At 45.8% G+C, this 20,246-nt stretch overlaps 1 protein-coding gene across 1 annotated transcript; it reads right to left on the bottom strand.

The window, feature by feature from the left end:
- Positions 1-954: 954 nt before the first annotated feature.
- On the bottom strand, positions 955-19,622 carry LOC107297322 (zinc finger protein 850). The gene is made up of 2 exons (XM_029286276.1): positions 17,671-19,622; positions 955-2,187 (listed from the first exon to the last, which is right to left on the bottom strand). The coding sequence occupies exons 1-2, from the start codon at positions 19,620-19,622 to the stop codon at positions 1,125-1,127; spliced, it is 3,015 nt and encodes a 1,004-aa protein (XP_029142109.1). The 3' UTR covers positions 955-1,124.
- Positions 19,623-20,246: the final 624 nt, after the last annotated feature.

The following is a 20,246-nucleotide window of genomic DNA, read 5'->3' as shown; positions in this document are numbered from 1 at the left end:
TAACGTAGCCCATGGATGCATGTCCTGCTCTTCTTCACAAAATTGAGGTTCAAAAGGTATAGAGGACTTATAATTTGTTTAACAGTTTCATCAGGGAGAGAAGGAGGTAGGATAGTTCATCAAGGTAGTCTTGCTTAACCACCAGTGCAAGATGCAACCGTAATTGAGATAACAATTGCTATCTTGAGGACTATTTGTATGTCGGCTGGGGAATTCTGGCGCTCAAAATCTGGAGGACCTCAAGGTAGAAGAATGAAACTCCATAGGTGGGAGTTCCATAATCAATATACAAAAAACATTACCCAAAAGCCTTTTTGACAAATTGCGCAACTTCTGCAAAAGGAAATAACCAGTAATTTCTGCTGATAACCAGAAATAAGAAATTAGTCTTTATTAAACTAACAATTTCCACTTTTTTCTCTCTACCAACTGGTCTAAACCTGAAATGTGCTGACCAAAAAGCATCAGGCCAGAATTTAAATAGTTAATTTCCCATCAACACTCTCAATGGGAGATCAGAAATAAAATCAAACTTCTTTAAATTCATTAACTTTTGCCTCATGTCAAATTCCTTGTGTTCAATAAGGGGTGATTTACGCTCGAAGTACATTCCACAGATTGGATATTTGACAGGTCTCCCCCCCATGTGAATCCTCTGATGCATCAACAGGTTGTAAGTATGACTGAAACTTTTCCCACAAAACAACATTCAAAGGGTTTCTCTCCTGTGGGAGTCCTCTGGTGTATAACAAGACTGGAATTCCAACTGAAACTTTTATCACAATCTGGACACTCATACAGTTTTCCTCCCATGTGTATTCTCTGGTGGTTCATCAGGTAAGAATTTTCCTTGAAATTTTTCCCACAATCAAGATATTCAAATGGTTTGTCTCCTGTGTGTATTCTCTGGTGACTCATGAGCTGGAATTTTCTAATGAATCTTTTCCCACAATCTGGACACTCATATGATTTCTTTCCTATAAGTCCTTTGGTGTTTCACCAGGTAGGAATTCTGACTGAAACGTTTACCATAAATCAGACAATCATACAGTCTCTCTCTTGTGTGACTTCTCTGGTGTGTCACCAGGCTGGAATTCTTACTAAAACTATTCCAATATGGGCACTCATAGTTTTTCTCCTGTGTGAATCCTCTGGTGCGTTACCAGGCTGGAATTATAACTAAAACTTTTCCCACACTCGGGACATTCATAGGGTTTCTCTCCTGTGTGAGTCCTCTGGTGTTTCACCAGGCTGGAATTGTGACTGAAATCTTTCCCACAATCAGGACATTCAAAAGGTTTCTCTCCTGTATGAGTCCTCTGGTGTATCACCAGGCTGGAATTGTGACTGAAATCTTTCCCACAATCAGGACATTCAAAGGGTTTCTCTCCTGTGTGAGTCCTCTGGTGTGACACCAGGTTAGAAATCTGACTGAAATTTTTCCCACACTCAGGACATTTAAACGGTTTCTCTCCTGTGTGTATCCTCTGGTGTGTCTCCAGGTGACAAAGCCGAATGAAACATTTCCCACACTCGGGACATTTAAAGGGTTTCTCTCCTGTGTGAATCCTCTGGTGTATTACCAGACTGGAACGGTAACTGAAACTTTTTCCACAAACCAGACACTCATATGGTTTCTCTCCTGTGTGAATCCTCTGGTGTATCACTAGTTCATAATTCTGACTGAAACTTCTCTCACACTCAGAACATTCAAAGGGTTTCTCTCCTGTGTGAGTCTTCTGATGTTTCACAAGGTTGGAATTGTGACTGAAATTTTTGCCACAATCTCGACACTCATACGGTTTCTCTCCTGTGTGAGTCCTCTGGTGTATCACCAGGCTAAAATTCTCACTGAAACTTTTTCCACAGAGAGCACATTCAAAGGGTTTCTCTCCTGTGTGAGTCCTCTGGTGTCTCACCAGGTCGGAATTCTGACTGAAACTCTTCCCACAATCAAGACATTCAAATAGTTTCTCTCCTGTCTCTATTCTCTGGTGACTCATGAGCTGGAATTTTCTAATGAATCTTTTCCCACAATCTGGACACTGAGATGATTTATTTCCTATGTGAGTCCTTTGGTAGGAATTCTGATTGAAACGTTTACCACACTCAGAACATTTAAATGGTTTCTCTCCTGTGTGAATCCTCTGGTGTATCACCAGACTGGAACGGTAACTGACACTTTTCCTACAGACCGGAGGGGGTCAAAAATATGGATGATCCCTTGTTTAGTAGTGCTTTGATTCAAGCCGTTTTTTTCCTCACAGCCTGCCTTATTCTCTGCTCTACGTGCCTGTCTAATTGACCTTTTCTTGCCACTGACCTCTAGACTTCTTTTTCTGAATGAAAAATAATCTCTCTTGATTTTTCATGTAATGTATCCTTAAGTTTCGTTAATTCTATTTTTTTCGTTAATTCTATTTTTTCCAGCATGAAATCTCTTCTTTATTTTCTCTTGTTTCTCTCTCACCTGCTGAGGAAGATGAAGAATTGTGTGGCTTTCTGAAGGAAATTGAAAATATTGATTTTTTTCCTTTTCAATGTTGCTTGTTATTCTCACTTGTCCAGAATGGTCTTATTGCCATCTTCTTTGTCTATAAGATGCAAAGAAAAGTGTACCTTTAGTTTATAAAATATTGCAGATGTGAAAAAAAGCAAAAAGTATATTTTACAATGAATAAGCAAACATGCCACAATACAAGAATAATCTCTTATATTAATTATGATTCATTTGACACATGGAAGACTACCGAGATCCAAGTTCAAATATCCATTCCGTCATGAAATTCTTTTTTTGACTTTGGTCAATCACAAATTCTTAACAGTGCAAAGGGTTATCCTCAAATATATCTGGAAGTGCTGGGAATAGATTATACAGTTGTTGATATATGCATAAAGAGAGAAATACAAATATACACACATACAAATGTATATATGTGGAAAGTCCATGTGTTTTCATCCTGAAAATTATCCCAAAAGGGTTACAGTCAAACCTTTTGAGGCAATTTCAGAGACATGGAAGCTTTAACTGATGAAATGATGCCTAAAGCCTCTGCAAGATTTAAAGCACCAGTGTCAGCTCTGCCTGCCTCAGCTGGGGCCTCACAGGCATTCTGCCATCAAAAGAAGAAGGGGGAGGGAGGATGAAAGGGAGAAAGATGAAAGGGTAATAAATCTTTGTGTATGTGTGATAGGAAATCAGGAAGGGGGGAATGACAGGTGAGAGGCATCAGAGCAGCCAGATCCTGTTTGTACCAGCATCCCATGGTAGGGCACCCTGAGAAATATGTGTATTACCCACAAACATTTCAGAGTTCTCAAAACATCTTGGTGAGCTCCAGTTGGCTGGAAATGGACTGGTCATGTGGGGAGAGATGGGCTGGGGGCAAACCTACCCCTTGTTTTGCATCCAGCGAGGGTGGTGATTTCAGAGCTGGCTTGAATTTACGGCAACCAACACTCTTAGTAAAAGAACCCTTTGCTTTAATCAAATGTACTCGAAGGCTTTTCTTTCCCAAGGCAGGGCTATTCAACCGGTGGTACGTGTACTGGCAGGTGGCACACGACTGTCCTAGAGAAGTGGTAGTGGAGGGGAAAGGAATGAGCTGAAGCGGCAGCAGTGCCACACAAGCCTGTGGGAGAGACAGCTGAAGCTGCAGGGCTGTCGGGGCTCGGCAGAGGCCCCAGGATTAGCGCCGGCCTCCAGCTGATCGGCGCTTCCGGAAGATGGAGGTGCCCTAAAGAGAAAAGGAGGGGGAGAGGGGAGAGAGGAGAGGATATAAAAGGAGGTTTTGGCGGGAAAGGGCCAGCAAGCAGCTGTCCCCGCTCCTCCCCCTGGGCATGCGAAGAGGAAGCAGCGAGCGCCTGGTATCCCTGCTGACCACTGAGAAAGAAAAAAGGCAAGAGAAGCACTTCCTTTTCCCCCAGGACGCCAGTGGTCCTATAATAATAATAATAATAATAATAATAATAATAATAATAATAATTAATAATAATAATAATAATAATAATAATAATAAAGTTGGAAGGGACCTTGGAGGTCATCTAGTCCAACCCCCTGCTCAGGCAGGAAACCCTATACCATTTCGGACAAATGGCTGTCCAGTTTCTTCTTAAAAACTTCCAGTGTTGGCGCATTCACCGCTTCTGGAGGCAGGTTGTTCCACTGGTTAATTGTTCTAACTGNAAGGAGAAAGCAATTTTGTGTTCTTTTTCGTCACAGACAGAACTTTATTGGCAATTCAAGTTAACACTGGAATTCTTGAATTGTGAGCTCTTAGGAAAGTATCCCCTCCTTGTGTGTTGCTAACAGCCATTTCCAGTGGGAAAAACAGGACAAAGCAGAGTGGGGGAAAAATATTTTCCTTTGCCCTATTTCCAGTCTGAATTAGACCAAGGCAGGGTCCCTGCAGGAGAGCTCTTTTAAGCATTATGTATTCATAGAAAAGCAACTAAGCTACCCCTGTTCCTAAACATTAAAGCTGCTGCACATAAAAAACGGAGGAGCTCTGATCAACTATCACAGCCACCATTTTGACAGTTTTGCTGTACTGTTGTCTGTGGACGCCCCCACTAAATGCAAGCACGGGATAAACTGAGCCTGGTTTGTTCCCAATCTTTTTAAGTGGCCACAAACTACTAGCAAAAGTGGCATTTGATCACAAGGCAAGGAGGCATTGAGAAATGTTTCCCCTTTTGCATTTGAGCATCCAAGGAGGGACAGGAAAGGAGAAAGGGAAAGACAAAGAAAAAGAAGGAAAGAGGGGAAGGAAGAAAAAGGAAAGGAGAATGAAGAGGGAGGGAAGGAAGGAAGGAAGGAAGGAAGGAAGGAAGGAAGGAAGGAAGGAAGGAAGGAAGGAAGGAAGGAAGGAAGGAAGGAAGATTATAATGAGAGAGGGGGAGGGTCTGAGGGAAGTCCTGCCTTAGCACTTGGCCACGACCAGCCCTGCTGCCTTTTTGCCATCCCCTTGTCCCCTTCTCCTGACTCTCCTGGTGGTCTCCCATCCTATTGCTGAGGATGCTTTGGTTACAAAGCCAGGTCTCCTCGCATAGAGAGTGAATGGGCCTCCCGCACACACCATGAGCAACTTGGCCAAGGAGAGCGAGTCAAGCAGCAGCAGCCTCAAGGAGAAGGTAAGCCCAGCCAGGCACCCCCTTGGGGAAGGCTAGGCTGAGCTGGGCGCTTGCCCTCCACTGCCCAGGGCTCTGGGCAATCTCCACTGCCGGGGGGTCCTCCGCTTGGCCTGAGCGCAAAAGAACCGCCACCAAAGAAATTAAAACCAGTACTTTTTTCCTTTTTTTTTTTTTTACGGTTTGTAACATTTTATTAGATTATGGAATAAAATACAAAAATACAAAAGGAAATAGTAGGACACAGTGGGGAGGAAGAAGGGGGAAAAAGTGAGGGGGAGAAAGGGAAAGAAAAAGCACTGACTTCCGACTTCCTCTGTTGCAGTAGAATGAAGCATTAACATCGAACCTCAACTTTTGACTTTTCACAATAGTATAAACTAGCCCAGTGATGGCGAACCTTTTAGAGACCGAGTGCCCAAAAACTGCCCCTGCCTGCCCCGTCCCACCTGCCCTGCCCCACCCTCACCCCCCGCCCACCTGCAGGGCCACTCAACACCTACACAGCCCGCCAGATTGCCCAGGTGGCCCAGCAGCGCCATAGCAGCCACGCCTTCTGCCCGCGCCCCACAGCATCAACTGCAAGTGATGGGGCCTGAGGGCAGAGTCTTGTCCCCACTGCGCAGCTACCATGTCCTTGGCTATGCTGCTCTGCACAGGCCGCACTCGGGGGCGACTCTTCTTAGGGGGGGCTGCTGTTGAGGGGGATACAGGTGGAGGCAGGGCTGGGGCGATGGTGCGTGTGCCCACAGAGAGGGCTCTGAGTGCCGCCTCTGGCACCCGTGCCATAGGTTCGCCACCACTGAACTAGTCATTTCTATAACAACAAATGAATCTAACCAGTAAAACCCCAAATCCCGGCCCTTTTTTTTCAGTCATCAAGTTTTTGACACCTTGCTAAGCAATGCAGGTACTAGAATATTGTCATGTCCTAAAAGTGGTAGAATCTGTGAAAAGGTTGAACAGCCCTGCTGTAACAAAAAACGATGCACGTGGCATTTTATTCCAACAATTGAAGTCTCTCTGGAGCTCAACCAACCTGCCTCTTACGCACACCAGTCTCTCTTCCCCAAAACACTCTGCAGGCAGTTATTGGAGCTCCCAGGCCTGTCCCTTGACCTGAAATTCTTTTATCTTTCTAAAAATCTCAACGAACCCCCTTGATCTCTTTGGAAAACTGTTTGTAAAGAACAGTGGAAAGCTTCTTTTTCAGGGTAGATTATACAGACCTTAAAAGGACTAAAACTGAAAACCTCCACAGACAGGGCTGTTCACTGACATGGGCAGAGAGAAAGAGGGATACAGCAGTCACCAGAGAGGGAATCTGGGCAGGTAAGAGAGGCAGATTCAGGAGCTCCATCCCAAAGGAAGCCCACCTGGACAGGGCTGCCCATTGGCCAATCCCACCTGGACGCCTCTCGGGTCTCCCTCACCCGCCTTCCAGACGCCCCTGGCCTCCTCCTAGCAGGGTCCCCGCCCTCGCCTCCAGCCACGCTCCCCCGGCCTCTTCCCCTCCCTCCCCTCCAGGCACTGGGAGGCTGATCCTCCCCAGCAGACACAGGGGAACGTGGGAACGGCGGTGCCCAACCTTCCGGGAAACGCCAGGAGCCCCCACGCTGGGAGCTGGGCTGCGCCAAGAGGTTGGGCTGCGGGGCAGGAGGGGGTCTCGGGGGAAGGATTTGAAGGGGGTCGGAGAGCCGTTCGTGGAAGCAGCAACCGAGGAGGAAGAGAAGCGGCGCCGCAGCGGTTCCCACGGAGCAGAAAACCTTGCAAGGAAAGGCGGAGACTCGGAAGGGGAGGGGGCGCAACTGGGGGAAACCCACCTCGCTCTCCCTCCCTCCCTCCCTCCCTCCCCCGAGGAATCCCTCCTCCCCTTCCCCCCTCTGGGGATTCCCCCCTCCTCCTCCTGGTTCCCCCCCTCTCGCAGCATCCTTGCCCACCTGGCGCCCCTCCCCGCGAGGGGAATCTCCGCAGCGCTGCCGTAAGAGACGTCCGGAAACCAGGAAGGGGGGCGGGAGGGGCCGAAAACTGACTCCCAGACCCCTTTCCCCTCCTTTCCTGCCTCCTCTCTAGGCGCCAGAGAAAAGCTCTCTGCGTTTAACCCCTTCGCGGAAGCTGCTGCGAGGAGCGGGCGACTGGGGCGCCGCCGAGCAAAGCCAAACTCCTCCAGCCGGGGCCCCGCAAAAGACCGTCACCCCCCACAAGGATCGGTGTTAAAAAAAGATAGTTACATGCGCTAATCGGCCCCTCTAAATGCAATTTAGGAATTCATGGCTATTGAAGATGGGCGAGAAAGTCCAGCCGATGCCGTTGGACTACTACACAGTACCCACCATCCTTCACCCCGGCGTTAGACGCTGCGATTTGCTGAATACAATAGCTAACCTTATGCAGTACGTCAAGAGGGGCATGGTTGCATCCTTTCTGAATAACAAATTGCATTAAAATGCACAATTGACTCTTAATCTGCAAAAGGGCTAGTCACTTTTCAGTCCTACGGTTTTGTGCCCCCCCCACTCACGTGGCTCCCCTCCCAAATATATGGAGAATCCCTTGTTCTGAGTAGGAAGATCCGTTTCCTGCCTTCCTTCTCCTATATCAGAGCATGCACAATCTTATTGCACTGAGATAACCCAGGAGTAAATACAATAAACAGTGGTCTATATTAAATGGTGGTTTATCTTACACTATCTACAATATCATACACCAGGAACAATATACATACACTGTTAATACTGCGGGATCCAACAGATAGCAGTTACAGCAGGAAAACAGAAGAGAGAGAACACAGCAGCAGAGCCTTCCCTTTTATAAAAAGGCTCTTAAAGGGACATAGACCCTGCTGAGTCATTCCCATCATTACATCATACATCTCACATTATACAAGCTTGTTAGCTTCTAAATTATTACCTTGGCACCCTATTTTAAGGCTTTTCATATCTAAGATGAAGTTGCACCCACTAAACAACTTGATTCCCCCTTACATGTTCTCCAAGGACAAAATACAATGAATCACAGGAGCCATCGGATGCCACAAAAATGCTTTAATCACAATGCTGGCCTGATTGAGGGAATTTCATGCAACCTCCTTTCCTAACTGCTACCAGCATTTGCAGTCATTTTCAGAGATTTTAAATGGACCGGGATCTTGAAAATCAAGGAGAGGCCACAATGTATATTGTTTCCTTACTGTTTGATTGGCATTTTTAACTGTTTAATGCTGAAGAAAGTTTCAAGCAGCTGTTACTTATTTTTATCTCTGTATTTGTTGGCACCTCTATTTGGTTGCTAATTGACTCCGACTGAAGCACCCTACTGTTTGTAGTCTCACAAAAACAAGCTTTGGGAGAAGCACCCTGCCCTCAGGATTTCTGTTGACAGCTTGTGGGTAATTTTAGAATTCCTACTGCTGCAAAACATGGTTTTAAAGGGAAAAAAATCAAGAGGAAAAAGTGGAATGCCTCTTTTACATTAAAAGGAGCTTTTTCCTTGATTATTCACAAGAAAGGAACCCATTCCCTTCCCGTTCCCAACCAGGCACCTTCCAGAGCAGTGGTTCTCAACCTTTTTAATGCCGCGACCCCCAACTGGTTGTAAGTCGAGGACTAAACCGGTCGTAAGTCGAGGACTAAACCGGTTGTAAGTCGAGGGCTACCCAACCGGTTGTAAGTCGAGGATTTTCCCTGCCCGGGAGCGCCGCGCATGCGCGGTTCCGCCCCCTGCGCCGGCTGAGGCGTAGCTGGCAAGTGGCAGAGACGGAGCAGGCCGACCACCAGCTGACCCAGCTCAAGGGAGGTAAGGCACCCGCCGGAAAAGGGGGAAAAAATGGCGGACAGCCTTGTTTGGCGACCCCCGTGAAATGGTCGATCGACCCCAAATGGGGTCACGATCCATAGGTCGAGAACCGCTGTTCCAGAGGGAATGGCATGATAAATTAAAAGCTCTTTGTACTTTTCAGCATTCATGATCCCATCAATATCGCCAATACCACTGGCGGAAATGCAGCCCCAAACCAGGACAGACGATCCACCATGTTTCCCCAAAGGCCTCAAACATTCATTTGTCCATCTCCAAAGTGCTTGACAGCAGGACAAGAAGTAACAGAAGGAGAACTGATTAAAAACAGATCCAACCTGATGTGAGTGCTCCATCAATGGAGATTTTTAAGAGGACACTGGACAGCCATTTATCCGGAATCAAATAGGGCAGTGGTGGCGAACCTATGGCACGCGTGCCAGAGGTGGCACTCAGAACCCTCTCTGTGGGCACCCATGCTGCCACCCCAGCCCCGCCTCCCCCCATGGCCCCCTCCTCACCAGCAGCCTCCCCGGAGGAGAGTCGCCCCCGAGCGCAGCCTGTGCAGAGCAGCGCAGCCAAGGACATGGCAGCCGGGTAGTGGGGACAAGACTCCGCCCTCGCACCCTGTCATGTGCAGATGGTGCTGCGGGATGTGGGCAGAGGGCGTGGCCTCCATGGTGCTGCTGGGCTGCCTGGGCAATTTGCTGTGCGGGCCATGTAGGTGGTGGGTGGCCCTGCGGGCAGGTAGAGTGTAGAGCGGGGTTGGAGTGGGCGGGGGCAGGGAGATGGGGCGGGGGTGGGTTTTGGGCATTCGGTCTCTAAAAGGTTCGCCATCACTGAAATAGGGTCTCCTGCTTGTACACCAGCTGAGTACAATAATTATTTCCTCCCTGTGATGCTTCCAGCAAATGACATCCAGATGGCAGATGGCTTTTTTTCTGGATGTCAGATAGTCCTCCCTTACCATTTCCCTCACTTAGTAACCATTCAAGATTATGATGGTATAAAAAAAAACACAGCTTTGCAAACAATCCTTGCATTTTAAACCATCAAATTGTCCTAAGACAATCATATGATATTAGAATAGAATAGAGCTGGAAGGGATCTTGGAGATCTTCTAGTCCAGCCCCCTGCTCAAGCAGGAGGACCTATACCATCTCAGACAAGTGACTGTCTAGCCTCTTCTTAAAAATCTCCAGTGATGGAGCGCCCACGATTTCTGGAGGCAAGCTGCTCATTAGCATGCTTCCCAATCAGCTGAAGGCAAGCAAAGTTCATGGAGAAGACAGAAATAAACTCACCAGTAGCAGTCGGGTGATGTCTCACTTAATGTCTACAGTGATTCGTTTAATGCGGCCAAATGAGGTCAAAAGCCTGTTTGCAATCAGGTGATTTTTTCACTTAGCAGTCATGAATCTTAGCAACAGAATTGCCACTCACAATTGTGGTCACTAGGTGAGCACTACCCTCCTTCATTCATCACCACCCTTCAGGCTTCTTCCTGCAGTGGATGGGGAGGCGACCAATGTGCTGTAGGGAGTCTCTCTGGATGGTTTTCCTATTAGAGAGCTGGGGTGCTGCAGGGGCGAAGGTGCTGTTGCTGGGCTACAAGTGGGGACACCCAGGTTCCACCTTCTCCTCAGCCATGAAAGGTCCCTCAGATTTAACCCCACTTGATAGATCAGACCAAGAAATCAGCAACACAGGAAGACTCTAACTCAATTTTATTGAGGGCCACATTAGCATTGTGGTGCTCTCGGGGGGGGGGCAGGGTGGGTGTGGCCAATTTAGTAGGCATGGCCAGCTCATGTCAGGGGCCCTCCTGTGTGGGGTGGGGGGATCCTGGGGTCTCCAGCAGAGGGGATGGGTGGGACCAGTGCTGGTACCAGGGGTGTCAAACTAGATTTCATTGAGGGCCACATTAGCATTGTGGTTGCCCTGGGGAGGGGGGCTGATGTGGGAGTGGCCAGGTGATCGTGGCAGACTTGGTAGGCATAGCCAGCTCATGTCAGGAGGGCCCAGCAGGTGTCTCCAGCAGGGGGGCGGGAGCAGTGCTGGCACCAGGGCCTAATCCACTGGAGGAGCCTTGCTGACCCTCTTGGGCCTGGCTACCTGGTGCTCTGGGTGGTAGGCGCCCAGACCGCACCGGATCTTGAACTCCTGGGGAGCTGGGACCCAATGGCTTGGCCCCGTTTCCCCGACGGGATGCCCAGCCACGCATTCCTCCTCGAGGCTGCTGCTTCTGTTCTCGCTTTCCTTGCCCAGGCTGGGGAGAGACTGAGGGGCGGCAGGATTCCTACTGGATGGGGCCACAAGGCAAGGTGAGGCTGGTGGTGGGGCGGGGTTGGCCTGGCTGTGGGGCACATGGTGCAGCTCCAAGACTGGGCTTGGGCGGAACAGGGAGGGGAGCCCCAGCTGCCTGATGGGGATGGGGTCTCCCTGCTCCTACCGTTCACCAGGATCATTGGGGGTGGGGGGACAGGCAGCAGGTTCACTGGAGGACAAGGTTGGATGGGGGGGCTGAGCCCCAGACATGTCTGCTCTAACACTTTTTTTTTCAATTGGGATTGATGGTAATAAGAAAATCTTGCAAGTCTGATTGTATTGTACCTCCCCCCCAACTAGTGGGAAAGTCACAAATAATAATAATAAAATTGGAAGGGACCTTGGAGGTCATCTAGTTCAACCCTCTGCTCAGGCAGGAAACCCTATACCATTTCGGACAAATGGCTGTCCAGTCTCTTCTTAAAAACTTCCAGTGTTGGAGCATTCACCGCTTCTGGAGGCAGGTGGTTCCACTGGTTAATTGTTCTAACTGTCAGGAAGTTTCTCCTTAGTTCTAGGTTGCTTCTCTCCTTGATTAGTTTCCACCCGTTGCTTCTTGTCCTGCCTTCAGGTGCCTTGGAAAATAGCTTTGACACCCTCTTCTTTGTGGCAGCCCCTGAGATATTGGAACACTGCTATCATGTCCCCCCCTTGTCCTTCTCTTCATTAAACTAGACACAGCCAATTCCAGCAGCCTTTCCTTATATGCTTTAGCCTCCAGTCCCCTAATCATCTTTGTTGCTCTTCTCTGTACTCTTTCTAGAGTCTCAACATCTTTTTTACATCGTGGTGACCAAAACTGGATGCAGTATTCCAAGCGTGGCCTTACCAAGGCATTGTAAAGTGGTATTAACACTTCACATGATCTTGATTCTATCCTTCTGTTAATGCAGCCTAGCACCGTGTTGGCTTTTTTGGCAGCTGCAGCACACTGCTGGCTCATATTTAAGTAATTGTCCACTAGGACTCCGAGATCCCTCTAACAGTTGCTACTATTGAGCAAGGTACCCCCTATACTATACCTGTACATTTGGTTTTTGGGGGGGATCTTGAATGTGGGATGCTGGAACCATTATAAATGTGCAGCTGGTTGTTCCATTTTATATCCTTTCTTGCCTCAGATGTGAAGTGAATCACTGCAGGGTTCAGTTAGTCACAGGGCTGGGTTTTTTGTATTAACATTTTTATTATTCAAAATATAAAATACAAGGAAAAATAAAATAGTGGGAAACTAAGGGTAGGAAAAAGGGAAGTGTCACAACTCCGGCTGATGATCCCAACAAAGCAAACACACCCGAGACATTGCAATTTCTAATGCCAGACTTTATTGGGAAATGCACACCGGCAGTAATGAACTCTGAGTAAATTGGTGCGAAAGCAGTATAATCAAAGCATAGCAACTCCCTCCCCCCCTCCCCGACAGTGCAGGTCACTTTACCCAATTAAGCATCAGACAATTATTATGAGAAAGAGCCTTCAGTTTCCAAAACAATCTCTACAGCTGCAGATACGACCCACGTTTCATTCTCCCCCTCCTGTCTCTGTTGGCAAGAGAAAGAAAGAAAGAAAGAAAGAAAGAAAGAAAGAAAGAAAGAAAGAAAGAAAGAAAGAAAGAAAGAAAGAATCTGAAAAGGCATGGATGTGGGGTAGAGAGGGTAGAAATGTTGACATCTGACTCTTTTTAGCATAATAGAATAAGGTTAAAACTTCAACTTTACTTGTACAGTCGCTTATACTAGTTATTTCTTAACTAACCTATCTAATCAGCAACCAACCAATCCCATGCTCAAGCAGGGGGCCCTATACCAGTGATGGCGAACCTCTTAGAGACCGAGTGCCCAAAAACTGGCCCCGCCCCTGCTCCGCCCCATCCCCTGCCCCGCCTGCCCACAGGGCCACTCACCGCCTCCAGGGCCCGCCGCAGATCGGCCAGGCAGACCAGCAGCGCTATGGTAGTCACGCCCTCTACCTGCGCCCTGCAGCATCAACTGTGCACGATGGGGTGTGAGGGCAGTCTTGTCTACGCTGCCTGGCTGCCATGTCCTTGGCTGCACTGCTCCGCGTGGGCCACGCTCAGGGGCGACTCTCCTTCAGGGGTGCTGCTGGAGAGGAGGGGGTCATGGGGGGAGGCGAGGCTGGAGCAACGGCACGTGTGTCCACAGAGAGGGCTCCGAGTGCCGCCTCTGGCACCCGTGCCATAGGTTCGTCACCACTGCCCTATACCATTTCAGATAGAATGTTATCCAGTCTTTTCTTAAAAACCTCCAGTGATGAAGCACCTACAACTCCTAAAGGCAAAGCTGTTCCACTTGTTAATTGTCCTGTTCGGAAGTTTCTCCTTAATTCCAGGATGTTTCTCGCCTTGATTGGTTTCCATCATTTCTTGTCTTGCCTTCTGGTGCTTTGGAAAATAACTTGTCCCACTCTTCTTTGTGCTAGCCCCTCAAATACTGGAATACTATCATGCTACCCCTAGTCCTTCTTTTCTCTAGACTCTAGAGACTTCCGAACTTGACAGGAAGAAGAAAAAATGTGGGCTAGAGGGGGGGGGAAACGTTGACATCTGACTCTTTTTAGCATAACTGAATATAAGGTTACAACTTCAACTTTACTTTTGCACAGTCGCTTATACTAGTTATTTTTTAACTAACTGATCTAATGAGCAAAAGCAAAGTTTTATTTTTCTCCCATCACAAGCACAAAATCCAGAAACGATTTCCAAATAAAAGCAAAATTAGATATATTCTCTTCTTCAGATAAAGGAATCAATCAAAGCATCTCTACTTTTTTTCCTGGCTGTGGGAAACAATAAATACTTCTGCTTACAGTTATTAATCCTTGTGTATTATCATCATTTCTATTAACAAAATTCTCTCTATTCTTTCAGATTTTTTTTAACCTTAAAGGGAAAAGAAATACTTTTTATACACATTGAAACTTTTCTTTAAAAACATTTCTAAAATTGGTCAGTTCTAGTACATCTTTTTTTGAACGTCTTTTAACATACATACTATAAAGTTCGCTTTCAGTTATATTTTACAAGCTTAAAATGACTCAAGCATTATATATGAAGGGAAAAAAACATTTTCAAACCCACTTTATAAACACAAACTATTAAAGCTATATCTCTATTACATGTTATCAGGCCAATAAAAATCCAAGTAACTTCAATTACCTCATTAAATTTAAGTCACTTCCGCCAGTTTATTCTCATAAACACTTTGTCTTCTCTAGAATATCTATCAAATAAATATGAAGTTATATTTCTCAAAGTATTTTCGACCTTGTTAGTGTCCATGCAGAAAAGTCCCAAAATGTCCCATAAAGCAGGAGTCCCCAATCTGTGGGTCCTGACCTGCTACCAGGCCGTGGCCTAATCACCACTGGGCCGCATGAGTGGCCAGCCGTTGCATGTGGGCACTCCCACTCGCACGCACGGCCCCACTTGCGCAAACCTTGTTGCGGGCCACACTCACATGAGTTTCATTCCCCCCCTACCCCCCTCTCCGGGCCACCAATCTGGAAAGGCTGGCGGACTCTGCCCTAAAGAGTTGCAAATTTACTTGGAACTCTTACTTTCAATTGTCCGAGAGGTTTAAACAGTCATCTTCATGCCTAGTGGACGGTCACTTAAATATGAGCCAGCAGTGTGCACCAGCAGCCAAAAAAGCTAATACGATCCTTGGTTGCATAAACAGAGGGATAGAGTCAAGATCATGTGATGTATTAGTACCACTATACAAAAACTTAGTAAGACCACATCTGGAATACTCCATCCAGTTTGGGTCACCCCATTATAAAACAGATGATGAGACTTTGGAAAGAGGGCAGAGAAGAACAACTAAGATAATTAAGGGCCTGGCAATTAAAACATATGAAGAGCGGTTGGAGGATTTGGGTATGGCTAGTCTAGAGAAAAGGAGGACTAGGGGTGATATGATAGCCATGTTCCATAATTTGAGGGGCTACCCAATTCCTGCAACTGCTCATCATGTTTTAGCCTGCAGCCCTCTAATCATTCCTGTTGCTCTTCTCTGTACTTCACACTCAATATATGGTGGTGACCAAAAGTGGATGCAATATTGCCAGTGTGGTCTTATTAAGGCTTTATAATACTTCACGAGTCTTGATTCTATCCGTTAATGCAGCCTAAGATTGTATTGGCTTTTTCGGCAACAACAGCACACTACTGGCTCATGTCTATCAATCAATGAGAATAGAGTTGGAAGGGACCTTGGAGGTCTTCTAGTCCAAGCCCATGCTCAAGCAGGGGACCCTATACCATTTTAGATAGACTGTTATCCAGTCTTTTCTTAAAAACCTCCAGTGATGTAGCACCTACAACTTCTGAAGGCAGGCTGTTCCACTTGTTAATTGTCCTGTTCGGAAGTTTCTCCTTAATTCTAGGTTGTTTCTCGCCTTGATTAGTTTCCATTGTTTCTTGTCTTGCCTTCTGTTGCTTTGGAAAATAACTTGGCCCCCTCTTCTTTGTGGCAGCCCCTCAAATACTGGAATATTATGTCACCCCTAGTCCTTTTCTCTAGACTGGCCATACCCAATTCCTGCAATTGTTCTTCATATGTGTTTGTCTGTCTCCAGACCTTTAATCATCTTAGTTGCTCTTCTTTGCACTTTTTCCAAAGTCTCAACATATTTTGTGTAATGTGGTGATCAAAACTGGATGCGGTATTCTAAGTGTGCCCTTACTAAGGTTTTATAAAGCTTTACTAATATTTCACGTGATTTGGCTTCTATGCCTGTTTATACAACCTGGGATTTTATTAGCTTTTTTGGCTGCTGCTGCACACTGCTGTGTCATGTTTAAGTGGTCCCTCTCAGTTACTGTTTTTGAGCCAGGTTTTGCCTAATCTGCACTTGTACCTTTGCTTTTTCTTATTAAGGTGTAAAACCTTGCTTTTCTCCACATTAATTTTCATCTTCTTGGATAGGGCCCACTGATCAAGTCTGTCTAGATCTTTTTGGATCCTGAGCTTGTCTTCTGGCGTGTTGGATATTCCTGCCAGCTTAGTGTCATCTGCCAATTTGATGAGTTTCCCTTCTATTCCATCATCTAAGTCATTTATGAAGCTATTCAAGAGTACTGGGTATAAAATAGAACCTTTTTTTCCTGTTAAAATATATTGTCTATCCTTGTTTTATTTTTTGAAAAAAATCATATATATTTTTTGTAGTTTGTATTTATATTAACTTTCTGGATAAAATATTTTTTTCTTTTAAAAAAGCCTCTTTACCAGAAGCAAGATCATAGGGTTGTTCTGCACCTATTTTCTAAACTGTCTCTAAATTCATGGAAATATAGCATGATAGGCTTGGAAGGGAACTTGGGGGTCTTCTAGTCCAACTCGCTGCTCAAGGCAGGAGCCTTACACCATCCCACTCAAATGGTTGTCCAGCTTGTTCTTGAAATCCTCCAGTGATGGAGCAGCCACCATGCCTGGAGGCAAGCTATTCTATTAATTGCCCTCGCTGACAGAAAATTTCTCCTTACTTCTACGTTGGATCTCATTTTAATAAGCTTCCACCCATTACTTCTTGTCCTAAACTTCCACCCATTACTTCTTGTCCTGCCCTCAGGTGCCTTAGAGAGTAAGTCAATCCCCTCTTCTTGGTGACAGCACCTCAAGTACTGGAAGACAGCTATCATGTCCCTCCTAATGATTTCCTTTGATAGCCTAGATATACCTATCTCCCACAACTGATCACCATGATTTAGTGTCCAGATCCATTATCATCCTTACCACTCTTCTCTGCACAATTTCCAGGGTCTCAACAACTTTTTGTATTGTGGTGACCAAAACTGGACACAGTATTCTAAGTGTGGTGTCACCAGCACTGTGTAAAGCAATTCTCTTTTTGTTGTCTTGACACTATTCCTCTGTTGATGCAACCTAGGACTGCACTGGCTTTTTTTGGCAGCTGCAGCACAATAATGGTGCAAGTGGTACTTGTCCACTTATCATGCGCTCCAGAGGCAGCCACCATTTTCAGTGCACTCACAATCTCTTAACGCAATCTACAATGTGTTAAGGTAGCAAAACAGATCAGTCTGTCCCTCTCCCATGAAACAGTGACCAAGAAGCAGCGACCATTCTGACCCAGAGGCAGGCATGACAAAATGGCAGCTGCTTCCACAAGCCCACCCCAGGGCCCAAGGATGAATCCAAACCACAGTGAAAATAACGGCTGCTTCCAAGATGTAGTCACGAGGCCCAGGAATTCATATCCTGCCCTCTTTCCCCAACATTTGGATCTGATTTGTGATATCTCAATGGGAGATCAGAAATGAAAATCAAGCCTTCGTTAAATTCATTAACCTTTGCCTCATGACGAATCCCTTATGTTCAACAAGGGATGATTTTTGCCTGAAATCAATCCACAGATATTTGGATATTTGACAGGTCTCCCCCGATTTGAATCCTCTGGTGTATCACCAGGTTGGAATTCCAATTGAAACTTTTGCCAGAAACAGCACATTCAAAGGGTTTGTCTCCTTTGTGATTCCTCTGGTGTCTCACCAGACTGGAATTTTCCCTGAATTTTTTCCCACAATCAGGACATTCAAATGGTTTCTCTCCTGTGTGAATCCTCTTGTGTGTCACCAGACTGGAACGCTGACTGAAACTTTTCCCACACTCTGGACATTCATATGGTTTCTCTCCTGTGTGAGTCCTCTGATGAATCAACAGGAGGGAATTTTGACTGAAACTTTTCTCACAATTAGGACATTCAAAGGGTTTCTCTCCTGTGTGAATCCTCTGGTGTATCACTAGTTCATAATTCTGACTGAAACCTTTCCCACAATCAGGACATTCAAAGGGTTTTTCTCCTGTGTGAATCCTCTGATGCTTCACCAGGTTAGAATTGTGACTGAAACTTTTGCCACAATCTGGACACTCATACGGTTTCTCTCCTGTGTGAGTCCTCTGGTGTATCACCAGGCTGTAATTTTGACTGAAACTTTTGCCACAAAGAGCACATTCAAAGAATTTCTCTCCTGTGTGAGTTCTCTGGTGTCTCACCAGGCCGGAGTTCTGACTGAAACTCTTCCCACAATCAAGACATTCAAATGGTTTCTCTCCTGTGTGTATTCTCTGGTGACTTTTGAGCTGGAATTTTCTAATGAAACTTTTCCCACACTCTGGACACTCATATGATTTCTCTGCTGTGTGAATCCTCTGGTGTATCACTAGTTCATAATTCTGACTGAAACGTTTCTCACAATCAGGACACTGAAAGGGCTTCTCTCCTGTGTGAGTCTTCTGATGTTTCACCAGGTTGGAATTTCGACTGAAACGTTTCCCACAATCTGGACACTCATATGGTTTCTCTCCTGTGTGAATCCTCTGATGTATTACCAGGTCAGAATTCCGAGTGAAACTTTTCCCACAGACAGGACATTCAAAGGGTTTCTCTCCTGTGTGAGTCCTCTGGTGTCTCACCAAGCTGGAATTCTGACTGAAACTTTTCCCACACTCAGGACATTTGAACGATTTTTCTCCTGTATGTATGCTCTGGTGACTTGTGAGCTGGAATTTTCTAGTGAAACTTTTCCCACAATCTGAACACTCATATAATTTCTCTCCTGTGTAAGTCCTTTGCTTTTTCACCAGGTAGAAATTCTGACTGAAACTTTTACCACAAATCGTACAATCATACAGTTTCTCTCCTGTGTGAATTTGCTGATATGTCACTAGGCTGGAATTCTTACTAAAATTTTTACTATAATTCTTACTACTCCAACACTCTGGACATTCATACAGTTTTTCTCCTATGTGTGTCCTCCGGTGCATTGTCAGGCTGGAATTATAACCGAAACGTTTCCCACACTCAGGACATTCATAGGGTTTTTCTCCTGTGTGAATCCTCTGGTGTATCACCAGGCTAGAATTATGACTGAAACCTTTCCCACAATCAGGACATTCAAAGGGTTTCTCTCCTGTGTGAGTCCTCTGGTGTGTCACCAGGTTAGAAATCTGACTGAAACTTTTCCCACACTCGGGACATTTAAAGGGTTTCTCTCCTGTGTGAGTCCTCTGGTGTGTCACCAGGTTAGAAATCTGACGGAAACGCGTCCCACAGTCAGGACATTCAAAGGGTTTCTCGCCTGTGTGAGTCCTCCGGTGTATCACCAGGTGGGAATTCTGACTGAAACTTTTCCCACAGTCAGGACATTCAAAGAATTTCCCTTTGTGAATCCTCTGGTGACTCATGAAGTGGGAATTTCTAATGAAACTTTTCCCACAAACTGGACACTCACACACTGTCTCCTTGGTGTGAGTCCTGTGATGTATCACCAAGTTACCGTAGTTGCTAAAGCATTTACCACAGCGAAGGAATTTGTAGGGCATCTGTCCTATCTGTGTCTTTCCATGAACCACAAGAGAGATGTTCAGACTAAACCTTTTGCAACATTTCTAGCATTTCAATGGCTTTTCTACAGTATGGATCTTCTCGTGCATAATCAGTTGTTATGTACTATTGTGTTTTTCCCACAATTGGCACATCCATGCAGCTTTTCCACCACTGATATTCTTGAGGGGGTCAAAAATATGGGTGATCCCTTGTTTAGTAGTGCTTTGATTCAAGCCGTTTTTTTTCCTCACAGAGGCCTGCCTTACTGTCTGCTCTACGTGCCTGTCTAATTGACCTTTTCTTGCCACTGACTTCCAGATATTTCCCTCTTTTTCTGAATGAAAAATAATCTCCCTTGATTTTTTTGTGTAATGTATCCTTGAGTTTCGTGAACTCTACTTTTACCAGCTTCAAATCTCTTCTTGGTTTTCTCTTATTTCTCTCTCACCTGCTGAGGAAGATGAAGGATTTTGCGGCTTTCTGAAGGAAATGGAAAATATTTTGATTTCTGGCTTGATTTGCTTTCCTTTTAAAAGCTGCTTGTTATTCTCAGTTGTCCAGAGTGTTCTTATAGCTATCCTCTTTATCTATAAGATTGAAAGAAAAATGTAACTTTAATT

Source organism: Protobothrops mucrosquamatus, unplaced genomic scaffold (assembly GCF_001527695.2).
Source record: "Protobothrops mucrosquamatus isolate PMUCROS unplaced genomic scaffold, P.Mucros_1.0 scaffold3233, whole genome shotgun sequence".
In the NCBI taxonomy this organism is placed as follows: Eukaryota; Metazoa; Chordata; class Lepidosauria; order Squamata; family Viperidae; genus Protobothrops; species Protobothrops mucrosquamatus.
Note: the sequence above shows the minus strand (reverse complement) of the source record. Positions and strands in the feature narration are given on the sequence as shown.